The 13,392-nt window shown below is 38.0% G+C and overlaps 1 protein-coding gene across 1 annotated transcript in view; it reads left to right on the top strand.

Annotated features, from left to right (window-relative positions):
- POLN (DNA polymerase nu) overlaps positions 1-13,392 on the top strand; it is a gene marked incomplete at both ends in the record, with an annotated part of 105,722 nt that overhangs the window by 14,170 nt on the left and 78,160 nt on the right. The window contains 7 exons of the mRNA XM_082482556.1: positions 73-230; positions 5,801-5,869; positions 7,255-7,315; positions 7,520-7,584; positions 8,400-8,483; positions 8,905-8,994; positions 12,884-12,940. Of these exons, the coding sequence (XP_082338682.1) occupies positions 73-230; positions 5,801-5,869; positions 7,255-7,315; positions 7,520-7,584; positions 8,400-8,483; positions 8,905-8,994; positions 12,884-12,940 (584 nt within the window). The remainder of the gene's footprint in view (positions 1-72; positions 231-5,800; positions 5,870-7,254; positions 7,316-7,519; positions 7,585-8,399; positions 8,484-8,904; positions 8,995-12,883; positions 12,941-13,392) is intronic.

Genomic DNA, 13,392 nt, shown 5'->3' with positions numbered 1-13,392 from the left:
ACTTTAGAGGGATTTCTCAGTATGGGAGGTAATTTAAATATTTTGATTGTCAGAAATAACTTATTTTTGTAGTTGCTGGTAGTGTCGTGTTAGATCCAAGGATTGCAGCGTGGCTGATAAACCCCAGCGACACAGTTCCCTCCTTTGAGTGTTTAATACAGAAGTATTTTAAAAAGCCTTTTTCTATGGGAACAGTAAATACAGATGCAGGCACTTTGAGAAACGGATCAGTAAGTAATTTGTTTTAAATTATTTGTGGTTGGGTTAAAAGGGGAAGGAAATGATGAAACAATTGTATTTGCTTAGTGTTGCAAAAAAAAATAATTACAGCTAATGCCTTTCTGATGGAAAAAAATTATTAAGACTATTTGTTGGAAATCTAATATTAAAGAAAGCAGAGAAGGGAAGGGTTCACTACTTTCTACCAAGATGGGATCATATTCTCTAGGTACAGCTGTAAAATTCCACTTCAAAACCATAAAGTTCAGAAACAGTATTAATTAGTATATAATCTGATCTTTATTTCTTTCTACCTTCCTGCAAACTGATTTCCAGCTTTCTCTTCCAGAATGTCTAATGCCTTGTTTTCTAATCCTGTGAACTTGTAGCCTGTATTTAGTTAACCAACAACTTTGCCGAATTTTACAGCTGGTAAAAAAAACCAAACAAAACAAAAAAAAAAACCAAACAACCCACATTGTAGACTGAGGAACAGTAGGGTGTCAAATATGATTCTTCAAGCATGTGTAGGAAAAATCTGTGAATTTTATTCTCAATAAGAGAGAATGCTTAATGAACTTTTTGAGAAGTTATTCCCAGCACTATAGAAATGTCTTAATGTCTGTTGAAACTTATTGAGTGTTGTAAAATTTCAGTTTTTGTCTTTTGGGCCATGATGATCTACTCTGGCCACGTTAGCCTTCGGAGGTTGTTTGAATACTAAGAATACATGTGCAGCAACCTAACTGATGTTTGGGTTTTGTTTTTTGTTTTGTTTTTTTTTTTTTAAAACCTTTCACTTTTCCAAGGCCTTGCTTGTTCAGACACAAATATTGTAACATGCTCATAGGGCTTCTAGGATACAAATCCACTGATGTCAAGTGGGCTTAGAGCATAGACAGAGGTCAGTTGTATCAACACAATACCCATCAGTATAGATGTTTCCAAGAAAAACAGAGTCTGTTTACTTTAAAATACTAGCTGTAATCTACAGTTGTTTAGAAGCTACTTCATGCATTAAGCTATTAGCGTAGGGAATGGACAGGCAAACAGGCAGAAGATATAAACTTGTTGGTTATGTCTGTATGTGACATCCACCCCTGTGAGTCAGCATCCTTAATCTTGTCTCTATCCTTAGCTTGACTCAGTCTTTTGTTCTTCATATATCACATCTATTCTTAGTTATCATTTCTCAACTTTGTCATCCTGATTCCCAGCTCTGAGTTAAATATTGAAGCCTTATTTCCTTCCAGCCCTATTTCAAGTCTAGTTTGTTTCCTTGTCCTGACCATCTCCAGTGTCTTTATGTTGACCTCTTCACCCAAGTCCCAGTTAATGCCTCCCTCTAACATCCTGTGATTATTTCCCTCTCCCCACCCCCATTCCTTATGCAATTAATTTGTTCCCTTGACTCTCCCACTTTCTTTTTGGCTTCTCTGTTTGTTTGCTTAGTGAGTCCCAGTTCTTCATGTGAATCCTAGCTTTTTGACAGATTTATCTCTTCAGCCTTCTTGCTCCGACTCTGCTGGTAGGTTCCTAACAATTGCTTGTACTCCCAGAGGGATCCAGGCCAGGTGATGTATCATGTCTTGTGTCCCACTATTTCAGTTAAGCTCCCTTGGTATTGTGCTAGTCTTGTCCACCCAGCATAGTACTTGAAATGACTGCTATTTTATTCTGTAGCCTGGTACTCACCCACGCACATTCTAGCACAGAACGTATACTAATTGCTGCTTGTCTGTATATTTGGTGCTGTTCTAAAAGGCTCGGTAAAAGAGGTCATAGTCTATATACTTTGAAACGTTTGCTGAAAGAGGTGCTAAACATCATGCTTCTTTTGTCATTGCTGCATTTGCTGATGAGGAATCTTGGTGTCAGTTGAAGCCCATCATTGGGCTTACTTCTACCTCCCAAATGGGATCAAGTAAGCTGTCTGTTGTGGAAGGGACAGTATTTCACACACAGCTTATTTGTTCCAGAACCGGTGGGTATGAACAAGGTTTCCTGGAGACACGTTGATGGTGTTTCACTGGAGTATGGGCCTGCTTAAATTAATCCATCTGGGGTAGAGAGAAGTCTTTACTGATAAGATTAGGCTGTTATAAAGGATGAGCATCAGTGGATCTAGATATTTCAGCTTTGAATAGAGCCCTCTGCATCCTACCTTCAAGGGTGCACCGTTTATCAATCTTGTGGTGTTCAAGTCTGCTGTAGGCAGAGGGGAAGCCTGTACAGCAGGTGTCCATATTGTCCACTCACAACCAACCAACACAAACAATGCTGAAGTTGTATACGCTAATAGCTCTTGAGCAGATGGGGAACCCACGTGGGCTGTCAGCGGAATTCATTACTTCATTCTATGTCTTTTCTGCTGCAGAGGCCTTGCCGGGCTGTGCTTCCCACTAACAGACATCAGCTTATGTAGAATCTGTTTAGTTTTATCTGCTGTTGAGTCAGATGGTCATTTCAAGATAAAAACAACTGTGGTCCAGGCTTAAGTGTATTCTGACTGACTGGAACTCTAGTGTCCCCATTGTTTTATAGTATGTGGTAGGAAAATGTGTCTGCAGCAAAGATTATCCTGAAACTGGGGTAATTCTGTTTTTAGCATGAAACATAACTTCCTGTAACTAATAGGTGCCTCCCATGCTTCTCTTCCACTCGGCATTTCTCTTCTCCTAAAAATTAGTTGCATCAATATGATAAAGTTCCCGTGATGGTTCTACCCCAGCTGTGTACCAGAATGCTTGCCTCTGTAGCAATAATGTGTTATAATTTGTCCTAATAGAAACTCATTTTAAGTCAGTTCTCGTTCTATTGTGTTTGTGCAGCAACAAGTAGTTTGGATTCCTTCTGCATTCTGTTTGGATCAAATAATGGATAAAACATTGCTCTTGTCAGTCTGCATCTGCTATAATGCTTTGGTTCCAAACTTCTGTTGTTCTTCAGATAATGGGGCTGTTTTGCCAACAGGCCAAAATTGTGAGTTTTATGTACAAGGCAGATTTTAATACACTGTTTGGGGGATGGATTATGTTTACCTGTTGATTTACAGCTGACTGTTGTACTGTGAGAGCACAAAATTAAGTGTTTAGGTGTACTGGTGTCTCAGTCCGTGCCTGCCCTCACTCTGTAGAAATACAACCAGGAGGTTCTGAGAGTCATCCTGAAGATAAGGAGATAAGTGGCACCCAGCTATCCAGCTCAGGGAGCAACTCCTGCAAAAGACCCTGTTCAGATGGAAAAAGATGTTCAGAGGAACCTTCTCACAAACTCAGAAGGGTCCTTACCTCCCTGAAGAGAGAGGAAGATCCTCCCCTGTCCATTAATTTTGATTTTTTTTTTTTTAATTTTAGAAAAATCCTTAATTTAAAGATCTGTTTAGACTGTATAGACCCTTCTTTAGGAAAGATTTTGAAGGTTTGCCAGCCACTTTTTTATTATTCTTAACTGCTTTTGCTTCAAAAGCACTATTGTTCTGGCTGGACAGATTAAAAGCACTGGAGGACCATAGTATTCTGATATCAGACCTGTTCTTAACAAAATATTCTGGGCAACAATTTCAGTGGCAATCTTTCTGTTTTAGTCCATAATTCCTATCTTAAATGACATCCAGTTTAGTAGAGTGATATCACATCCAGTTACATTGCATATACTCTTCCAAACGACAGAATCTTGGTTTTGTTCTTTACAAAATATTGGACATTTCAGTGAAACTGAAGCATTGTCTTCATTTTCTATACAATCTTAGAGGATAGCATAAATCTGATAATAAGTAGAAACATCCTTTTCTTTCCTTCTCGTCATGTAAGAACCAAAGGAAAGATTCTGAATGTATCAAAACCCATGAAACTGAAATGGGCAGCGAAGTCAGATTTGGTAGCATAATTTCTGAGACCTTACTCTGGTAAGGAAAACACTTTCTAGCTCAGTTTGAGTGGAAAAAGCAGAATATATTTCTTTTGTAGCAGATTTTTTCTCTCAACTGTAAGTATTTCCTGAGGGCAGTAAGGTAAGAAAGCTGTAGATTAGCTGCAGGTCTGTAAAGAGAGACTTCAGCAGCTCATAGTATGAGAGCCCCTCTAAGTGTTCCTCTTAGTGTTCAGTTCTAAGATAAGAATCCATATAATAAAGCAAACACAGAATAATCAGAATTCCTTTAAGATACACATAGGGTGAATGATAAACCTGAAGACAGATTGCTCACAAGGTGCCAAAGGGACATTTAATTTTTTTATGTGGTTAGCAATAAAGTCTACATTCTTGACATAAATAACAAAATGATAAACATACTTCTGAAGCAGTCAAAACCTGGACTGTCCCTTAGAGATGCTAGTCTAACTTCATGAAAAAAAAACTGTAGTCTGCCCATTGAGCAGCTTCTATTAAGCCGATTGTTCTATACCTAGCGTACAAGAAAATAATTGATATGAGTCTCTTTGTAAAAACTATTACATGCTCCTTCTTCAACTTATTCTTCTCAACTAAATAAACCTGGTTCATCTCTTTCTGTAGGACATATTTTCTAAAATTACTATTAGTTTTGGTTTCCTTCTTTAGCCTATATGACATTTCTTAATGTCTGTCTTAAAGTTTTGTGGCCAGGTTGCACCAATTCTTCAGCTATATCCTCAGAAGTATTTATCCACACAAAATAAATGCCTCTTTTTACACAAATGACCCTTAGTTTAATTTCCCTGTTTTACATAAACTAAGAACTATCATAACATATCATATGTAATTCCATGTAACGTTTTCCTGCCTCCAACACAGACCAGTATGTGATTCCTGGGGAACGGTACGTGAACAGGCAAGTGTGTAACTTTGGTCCTCTGGAATGCTGTCCTAGGTTCTATGGTTTGTGGTCCAGGAATTTTACAGGAATTTTTTTGCACTTCATGGCTCGGATGCAAATTTATTCCATAATTTTGATTGTTCAGCCATCATTGAAGATACAGGCTGCAGGAAAGAAAATCTACGTATGCAGCATTTTTTATGTTCCCAGTTTTTCTAATAGGAATGTAGTAATGAAAAGCAGCACTTTATTGTTTACATTTTGTGATTTTAGCCTGATATAAGTTTATTTTTAGTGATCGTGTTCTTGGAGCTAAAGATCATATTCTTGGTGTCTGTGTGCATTTCAAGATGGTCTTCTAGCCAATTGAATGAGGTGGCGTGGCTCTGTGCAGAACACCTCTGGAACAGAAGGGAAGGAAGTGAATAGTTCAGGCACAGAAGAGTGACAGTACTGATAGCAGAAAGAAAATGGCAATGCATTTTCCTCATTTTAAAACTAGTAGTAAATTCTGACTTCAATGTCAAAGGCGGTGTAGTGATACTATTTCTCCGTACTTGGTCTATGCAAAATGTAAATAAAGGAACAGGTAAAATCTTGATTATTCATGAACTGTACTGCTTTGTTCATGAACTGTGTTTGTCAGAGGTCTAAGAATATTTCTAAAATGTTAAATATCACAGGAGACATACAGAAAAATAAATATAGTTTAATATCTTTTAAAATAGCGTTCTAAGTCTTTTTATGTTAGCATTAAAAGTCTTGATTTATTTTTTTTTATATCAGTATCAAAACTTAGGTGTGAACTTGGAGAAGCTTTATAATGTAATGATGGACCTTGCTCGTGACTTACAGGTAAAATATAAAAAGTAATTACTCAGATATAACTTCTGATGTGTTATCATGAATTAAAGCGAGTCAGTAATGTGCTGATCATTCAAATCAGAATCTCTACTTGAGTTAAATAGAAGGCTTCAATCCTTACTTCTTTACAGCGCTGGTCAACATTTAAAATAAAGTTGTCCATGAAACTTGTCATTTTTGCCAGAAGGAGAAAATGGTTAGTCTGAAGGTTAATCTTCAGACAAACTTTTCCTCTGCAACAGTAAACTAAATATTTAAATGAAAATTCTAACAACAGGAAGTGGTCAAAATATTGTGACTTTTCTTTTGATATTTTAAAGCTGTATAAAACAGTCTAAAAAAATACAAAAACTCTCAGCGTATCTATTGCTCTAGGTTGTATTAGTCAAATACTGGTCAAACACTGGAACAGACTTCCTAGAGAGGTGGTCAGTGCCCCAAGCCTGTCAGTGTTTAAGAGACAGTTGGACAATGCTGTTAATAGTATGCTTTAACTTTTGGTCAGCCCTGAAGTGGTTGGGCAGTTGGACTAGATGATTATTGCAAGTTCCTTCCAAGTGAACTATTTTATCCTATTTTAGCCCTTATTGCAGTTCAGAATGCATGTCAAGATGTCTTTTAGTGTGGTTTTTTTTTGTGTGTGTTTGTTTTCTCCTTGTAATCATATACCTGGAAAAGTGTCAGAACTTAGGGATGTGCTCAGGTTCTGGTGGGGAAGGTACATCATAGGATCCTAGGGGTTTTTCTTGAAATTGATGGTAGCAAGTGTAGGACTTTGATGAAGACTTAGATGTCATCCTATTAGATGAAATAATCTGTGAAGGAAGGCAACAGGGAAACACCAAAGGCACAGAAACACCAAGAGCTGGTCTACAGGAAGAGTTTTTAGGCAAGTGTTGCTGTATGATTGCTTCAGTGGTTAGAGAAAAAAGGAATTCCTGTTCTTTGTAACTAAATTGGATACGTAATCCCATCATCTTTTATTTTCTTTTTAGTGAAAACAAAATAGTGAATTCTGAATGATTGCTTAATTGTTCAGGTGAATAAAGAGGGATAACTGTATGTCCTATTATAATGGAGCTTGCTCTAAAAACTGTTTAGAAAAATGAGGGATGTATATTTATTACTATTCCTGTATAAAATGATTACTATTACAAAATGTATTACTATTGCCTACAAAATGAAGTGATAATGGACTATGGTATTTAGATACTATAATTCACACTAAGTGGTAGTTCATTCCAGAAACGGTGTTGTCCTATAAAAAAGGATTATACAGAAAGTGAAATACTGCTTACTGGAAAATAGATACTGCTGTATGTTTTAAGATAAAATTGGCTGATACTGAAGAATTTGTTTGTATGTTGCTTTTACAGGTTCAAGGTTTGTGGAAGTTATTTTGCACGTTAGAGCTTCCACTTATCACAATTCTGGCAGGTATGAAAGTTCAGTTCAAAATATGAATCTTCCCTATTTTCACACAGCTGCTGACTATGCTCAAGTATAATGTAATACCTCAGAATACTAAATGTTAGCCTCATAACAGCTGTGTGAGTTTGAGTGTCCATTTTGCAGTCTAAGAAGCATGTAAGATCAAAATTGTCAATTGTAAGTGTCCTCAGTATATAATTGTCTTTACAGTGATGGAAACACACAAAATACATGTGAACAAACAAGAACTGAAAAAAACATCAGAGATTCTGGGGGTAAATTTTGTCTTTATTTTTTTCTTTTGAAAATTGTATAGCATCATCTTTCTGCTTTTACTGAGGATAACTGATTAAAAAGAGAAGGAATCTCGTTTTGTCATCTTTTACATGACAGTTTGGGGTTTCTAGTATTTTTATTATAACTAATGATATTTCATTTTAGGATACTTCCATGTTTATTTAGGCAAGCAAACAAGAGGCATTTGCTTAATTAGCTTTGCCCCAGAACTGAGATTCCTTTGCAAATGCGCAGGTCCTTTTGTATTATGAGTTGTAGAGTAAAAATTGTAATGACTCCTTCTGAACATACAGTTATAAGTAACCATCTTCCAGAGAAGAGATAGATATTTCTATCTCTCTCTTTTTAAATAAAACACTCTTTACAACTTATGTGTTCTGAGAGTTCTAAGCTTGCCATTTCCCTATTGATAAAAATAGCTACAAGAAAATCCTGTTTTATAGCATAAAATCTGACTAGGTAATCATAGTGGTCTGACAAGTTATTAATTTACAAGAATGATTTGCATAGCTGTTTCTCACAGATCTCTGTAGTCTTCCATAACCTAAATTATTTTCCTACAAACTTTGGTCCTTTTTACTGCAGTAAATCCCCTTCCCAGATCATGAAGAAATACAGATTAAAGAGTATATAAGCAATCTACTAAACCAAATGTTGATAGCCAGCAATGATCACACATTATCAAGCACCCTATTTTTAAATAGAAGTTCAATATACTTGTTAACCTAGGAAGGAGTGGATATTGAAGAAAATAATAATGTAAACAGAGTAATTTTGATGTACTAATTTATAGTTGCGACTCAAAGAGCTTGAACGGGAAGCTCATCAAGTTGCTGGAGAACAATTCCTTTTGACCAGTAGTAGTCAACTCAGAGAGGTAATATTCCTACTGCTATTATTATGTAAGTTGTAAGTTCTGTAAATTGTTATTGATACAGAAGAATTATAAAGCATATAAAATTGGTCCTTACAACTTCAGAATTCTTTCTTTGATAATTATCTTGTTTTCTGATTTTAATGGAGGACATATTGCCAGATTTATGAAGAACTGATGTTGGATAATCTGTGTTTGAATGTATTTACATAAATTATACATTTGATTTTAGTAAATATGCTTTTTCAATAACTCAAAAATAAAGATTTTATCTTTTCAATTGTTTGTTCTCCTTGCTATGGTATGCTCTATTTCCCTTGAAATCTGTTTTCTAGACTTAAGTTCAAGCACCAAATAATTTTCCTTTATGTTTCAGCAATTGAAACACTGAAACATTTCTCTTCTGTGTTTTTTCTTACTGTAGGTACTATTTGAAAAGTTAAAACTGCATGTACTGTGTGAGAAAGTTCACAGAACTGAAATACAACAACTTGTGTCCACCTCGGAAATTGTGGTGAGATGGGGAGGGGTTTTAAAACCATCTGTGTGATTTAGCGAAACTTCTAAGTTAAATTCCAGTGAAACAGTCGTTTGTCTAAAGTTTTCTTCACAGTCTTGATTTATTTTTGTATTGTACTTATTACACTTTGTTTACTTATGCCAGAAATGAAAGTTGCAGTCCATGATGGGGAAAAACAAACTAGCTACTGAAGCTAAACTTCAGCTATAAACCGGGATTAAAAACTTTTTAGTACCGGCATGCATGTATGACCGTGTTCTTCAAAGAAGGGAGGCTTTCTTACTGGTCAGATTTTGGTATCTCAGTATGACTGACTGGTTAGGTGAAAGAAAAGAACATTAATGTAAAATCTGTTGGTGCAGAAGATAGCAACCCAAACTTTCTCTTTACTGTCAGGAGACTTGGGCTAAAACCATGTTGTCATCTTTTTATGGACCCTTAACTCATTCATTCATGCTAGGTAAAGAGGTCTGTAGGAAATTATTTGATACCTGTGGTTTGAATCGGGACTTGTTTCTTTGTGTGGTCCAGAGTTTTACTTGTTGTATGCATGAATTTTCCTCAGGCTTTTTTTTTGCCTTTGTGGAGATGCTTGTCTTCAGCATTTAGAGTCAGATCTGCAGGATCCTGATAAAATCTTTTTCCCTTAAAGCAATAATGACCAAACTGTTTAGATACTTTGAGACACCTGTGCAAGAGATCAAATGTATCTTCAGATTCAGTGCCACAAATATTGTGCATGTGAAGCTTCTACCGTTCTTTATTCTGTTGGTGTTGGAGCAGATGATTTTCAGCAATGTGGACGTTCATGTGTGATCCCACACAAGTGCAGAAACCTGCCAAAAACACTTGTCTAAAAATGATGAAGTCAAGACCAAACTGCTGACTTCTTGGTAACTTGAGGCAAATGTGGATGTCTCTTTTTCATAGAATCATAGAATCGTTTAGGTTGGAAAAGACCTTTAAGAGGTCCAACCATAAACCTAACACTGCCACAACCACCACTAAACCATGTCCCGAAGTGCCACACCTCCACAGATGGTGATGCAACCACTTCCCTGGGCAGCCTGTTCCAGTGTTTCATAACCCTTTCATTGGAGACATTTTTCCTAATATCCATCCTATACCTCCCCTGGTGCAACTTGAGGCTGTTTCCTCTTGTCTTTCCACTTGCTACTAGGGAAAAGAGATCGACTCCACCTCGCTACAACCTCCTTTCAGGTAGTTGTAGAGAGTGGTACGGCCTCCCCTCAGCCTCCTTTTCTCCAGGCTGAACAAACCCAGTTCCCTTAGCTGCTCCTCATAAGACTTGTGCTCTAGACCCTTCCCCAGCTTTGTTACCCTTCTCTGGATGCACTCCAGCACCTCAATGTCTTTGTTGTAGTGAGGGACCCAAAACTGAACACAGTATTTGAGGTGGGACCTCCTCAGTGCTGAGTACAGGGGGGGCAATCACTTTCCTATTCCTACTGGCCACAATATTTCTGACACAAGCAAGGATGCTGTTGACCTTCCTAGCCACCTGGGCACACTGCTGGCTCATGTTCAGCCAGCTGTTGACCAACACCCCCAGTCCTTTTCCATAAAGCAGCTTTCCAGCTACTCTTCCCCAAGCCTGTAGTGTTGCACGGAGTTTTTGTGACCCAGGTGTAGGATCTGGCACTTGGCCTTGTTGAACCTCATGCCATTGGCCTTGGCCTATCGATCCAGCCTGTCCAGATCCCTCTGTAGAGCCATCCTACTCTCAAGCAGATTAATAATCGTACCTAACTTGGTGTTGTCTGCAGACTGACTGAGGACTGAGGGTGCTCTCAATCCCCTTGTCCAAATCATTAATAGATCATTTTGTTAAGATAATAATAGAAATGGAGTTTCTTCTTAGAAGACAAGAAGCTGTGGCTGTTTCTGATTTGGTGCCGTAATTGCATTGCTCTGGTTTACATGGGAGTCAAAGTACACAACTCATTGCTGAGAATGAACACCTGTGGGGATGGTAGAAAAGTAGTATTTATTTCTCTTGTGTGAAAAAGGAAATTCAATTGTTGGGCCAAGTGTTTGAAGTGCCAGATATGATCTCTGAGGAAATGTCAACAGTATAACCATAAAAACTACATGCTATTCAAGGAGAAGGAGGTTTCATAGTTCAAATGCGTAATCTTGAAAAGTGACGCAGTCTTGGGAGATGAGAGGGATCAGTGAAATAGAATGCATGTCATCTTTTTATGGGAATATATTTGTTGCAGTACTGAAAGCAATGCTTTTTTCTAGTCCAGTACTCTTTCCAACTGCAGAGGCTTGGTTATTTAGAGAAAGCTAGGCTGAAATCTTCCAATAGATAAATACTAGATAAGTAATATGTTGTCTCTCTCTGGTAGCAAGAAAAAGAATATGCTTTTAAATCTCCATTGTGGTCTAGATAAGTAGTATGTTGTCTCTCTCTGGTAGCAAGAAAAAATCTCACACTTTTAAATCTCCATTCTGGTACAGGTACATCTGTTTTTCACCCTGAACTGTTGTAGGTCCACATATTTTTGTTGTACTTCTAAATATCCAATCTCTATTTTGGGAACTTGTATTAGGGGATCGCAGAATCACAGAATTTTCAGAGTTGGAAGGGACCTCTAGAGATCATCTAGTCCAACTCCCCTGCTAAAGCAGGATTGCCCAGAGCACATTACTCAGGACCGCATCCAGGTGGGTCTTGAAAATCTCCAGGGAAGGGGACTCCACAACCTCCCTGGGCAGCCTGTTCCAGTGCTCTGTCACCCTCACCATAAAGAAGTTTTTCCGTGTATTTGAACGGAACTTCCTGTGTTCTAACTTGTGCCCATTACCCCTCGTCCTGTTACTTGGAACCATTGAAAAGAGCCTGGCTCCATCCTCCTTCAACCCACCCTTTAGATACTTGTACGCCATAATAAGGTCTCCCCTCAGCCTTCTCTTCTCCAGGCTAAAGAGTCCCAGCTCTCTCAGCCTTTCCTCATAAGGCAGATGCTCCAAGCCCTTAATCATCTTAGTTGCTCTTCGCTGGACTCACTCCAGCAGTTCCCTGTCCCTCTTGAACTGGGGAGCCCAAAACTGGACACAGTATTCCAGTTGTGGCCTCACCAGTGCAGAGTAGAGGGGGAGAATGACCTCCCTCGACCTGCTGGCCACACTCTTCCCTATGCATCCCAGGATTCCATTGGCCTTTTTGGTGACAAGGGCACATTGCTGGGCCATGGATAATTTACTGTCTACCACAACCCCCAGATCCTTCTCCTCCAAGCTACTTCCCAGCAGGTCCGCCCCTAACCTGTACTGGTGCCTAGCATTCTTCCTCCCCAGGTGCAGGACCTTGCACTTGCTTTTGTTGAACCTCATGAGGTTCTTCTCTGCCCAGCTGTCCAGCCTGTCCAGGTCGCGCTGGATGGCAGATGAACAAGAGAAATTCTCCTGTTGGATTTTATGTGTGTGTATAAATATATGTGTGTACATATGTATTATTTTGTATACGTTTATCATGTTCTCCTTTGCATTGATGCTGTCTAGCACAAAAAATAAACAAAGGACCATAAGTAACTCCCCCATTGCATGTCCTGGTGTTTCCCAAGTTGTTGTGGAAAAGTTTCTGTGTCTGCCTGTCTTTTTGTCCCTGTCTGGGACAGGAAGGGCAATCAAATGGGCCGGGGTAATCTCCAGCCCTCCTGCTGAAGGCAGGAAAAAGCGAAGGCTTCCTTGGGCCTAGGGTGAGACTACTTGAAGGACATTATTCTTTAGCCAGTATTTTGTCCGTTCAGCTTGGCGAGAAAATTTCTTCCTCCAAAACTTAGTCTGTTATGATTGTTAAATAATATAACTGAACAGAAAAGTATACTAGTAATTCATGTTCTTTATTTTCCAGCTAAATAAGTTGCAAGATTTTCATCCTTTGCCTAAGATAATTTTAGAATACCGTCAGGTGAGCTGATATTTTTATCATAATGTAGTTGCACTGAAGCAAAAATAGCAAGAAAGATAACATATTCACAGTTAAATAAATAAAAGTTGCTTCTAAAGTAATTTCATTCAAATAGTCATTTAAATTTTGAAGTTGTAGGTATTCTTAAGAGTTAAATTTAATGTTTATACTTCTGTTTTGCACTAGATTGGATTATATCTAGCAAAAAACTCTGCAAAATCAATTGGAAAACTTCACTGTTGGATTTGTCTAGTGCTATAAAGCACAATCCTTGGGCAAAACATTTACTTTTTGAGTTCTGAAGAAATACTCTGCAGAAAGTGAAGGAGATAACTAATTATGGGCTTTTTTAGGTGATGAGCCTCCTGAAAATCCTAACTGACCTAGTTGGTGTGCTCTCACACTTAATGTTTGGGTTGTCAGTGGATGAGTATTAAAGATGTAAAAAAAGA

Source organism: Vanellus vanellus (assembly GCF_965231255.1).
Source record: "Vanellus vanellus genome assembly, chromosome: 4".
Classification (NCBI taxonomy): domain Eukaryota; kingdom Metazoa; phylum Chordata; class Aves; order Charadriiformes; family Charadriidae; genus Vanellus; species Vanellus vanellus.
The sequence above is the reverse complement of the archived record's forward strand: the minus strand, read 5'-3'. Positions and strand labels throughout refer to the sequence as shown.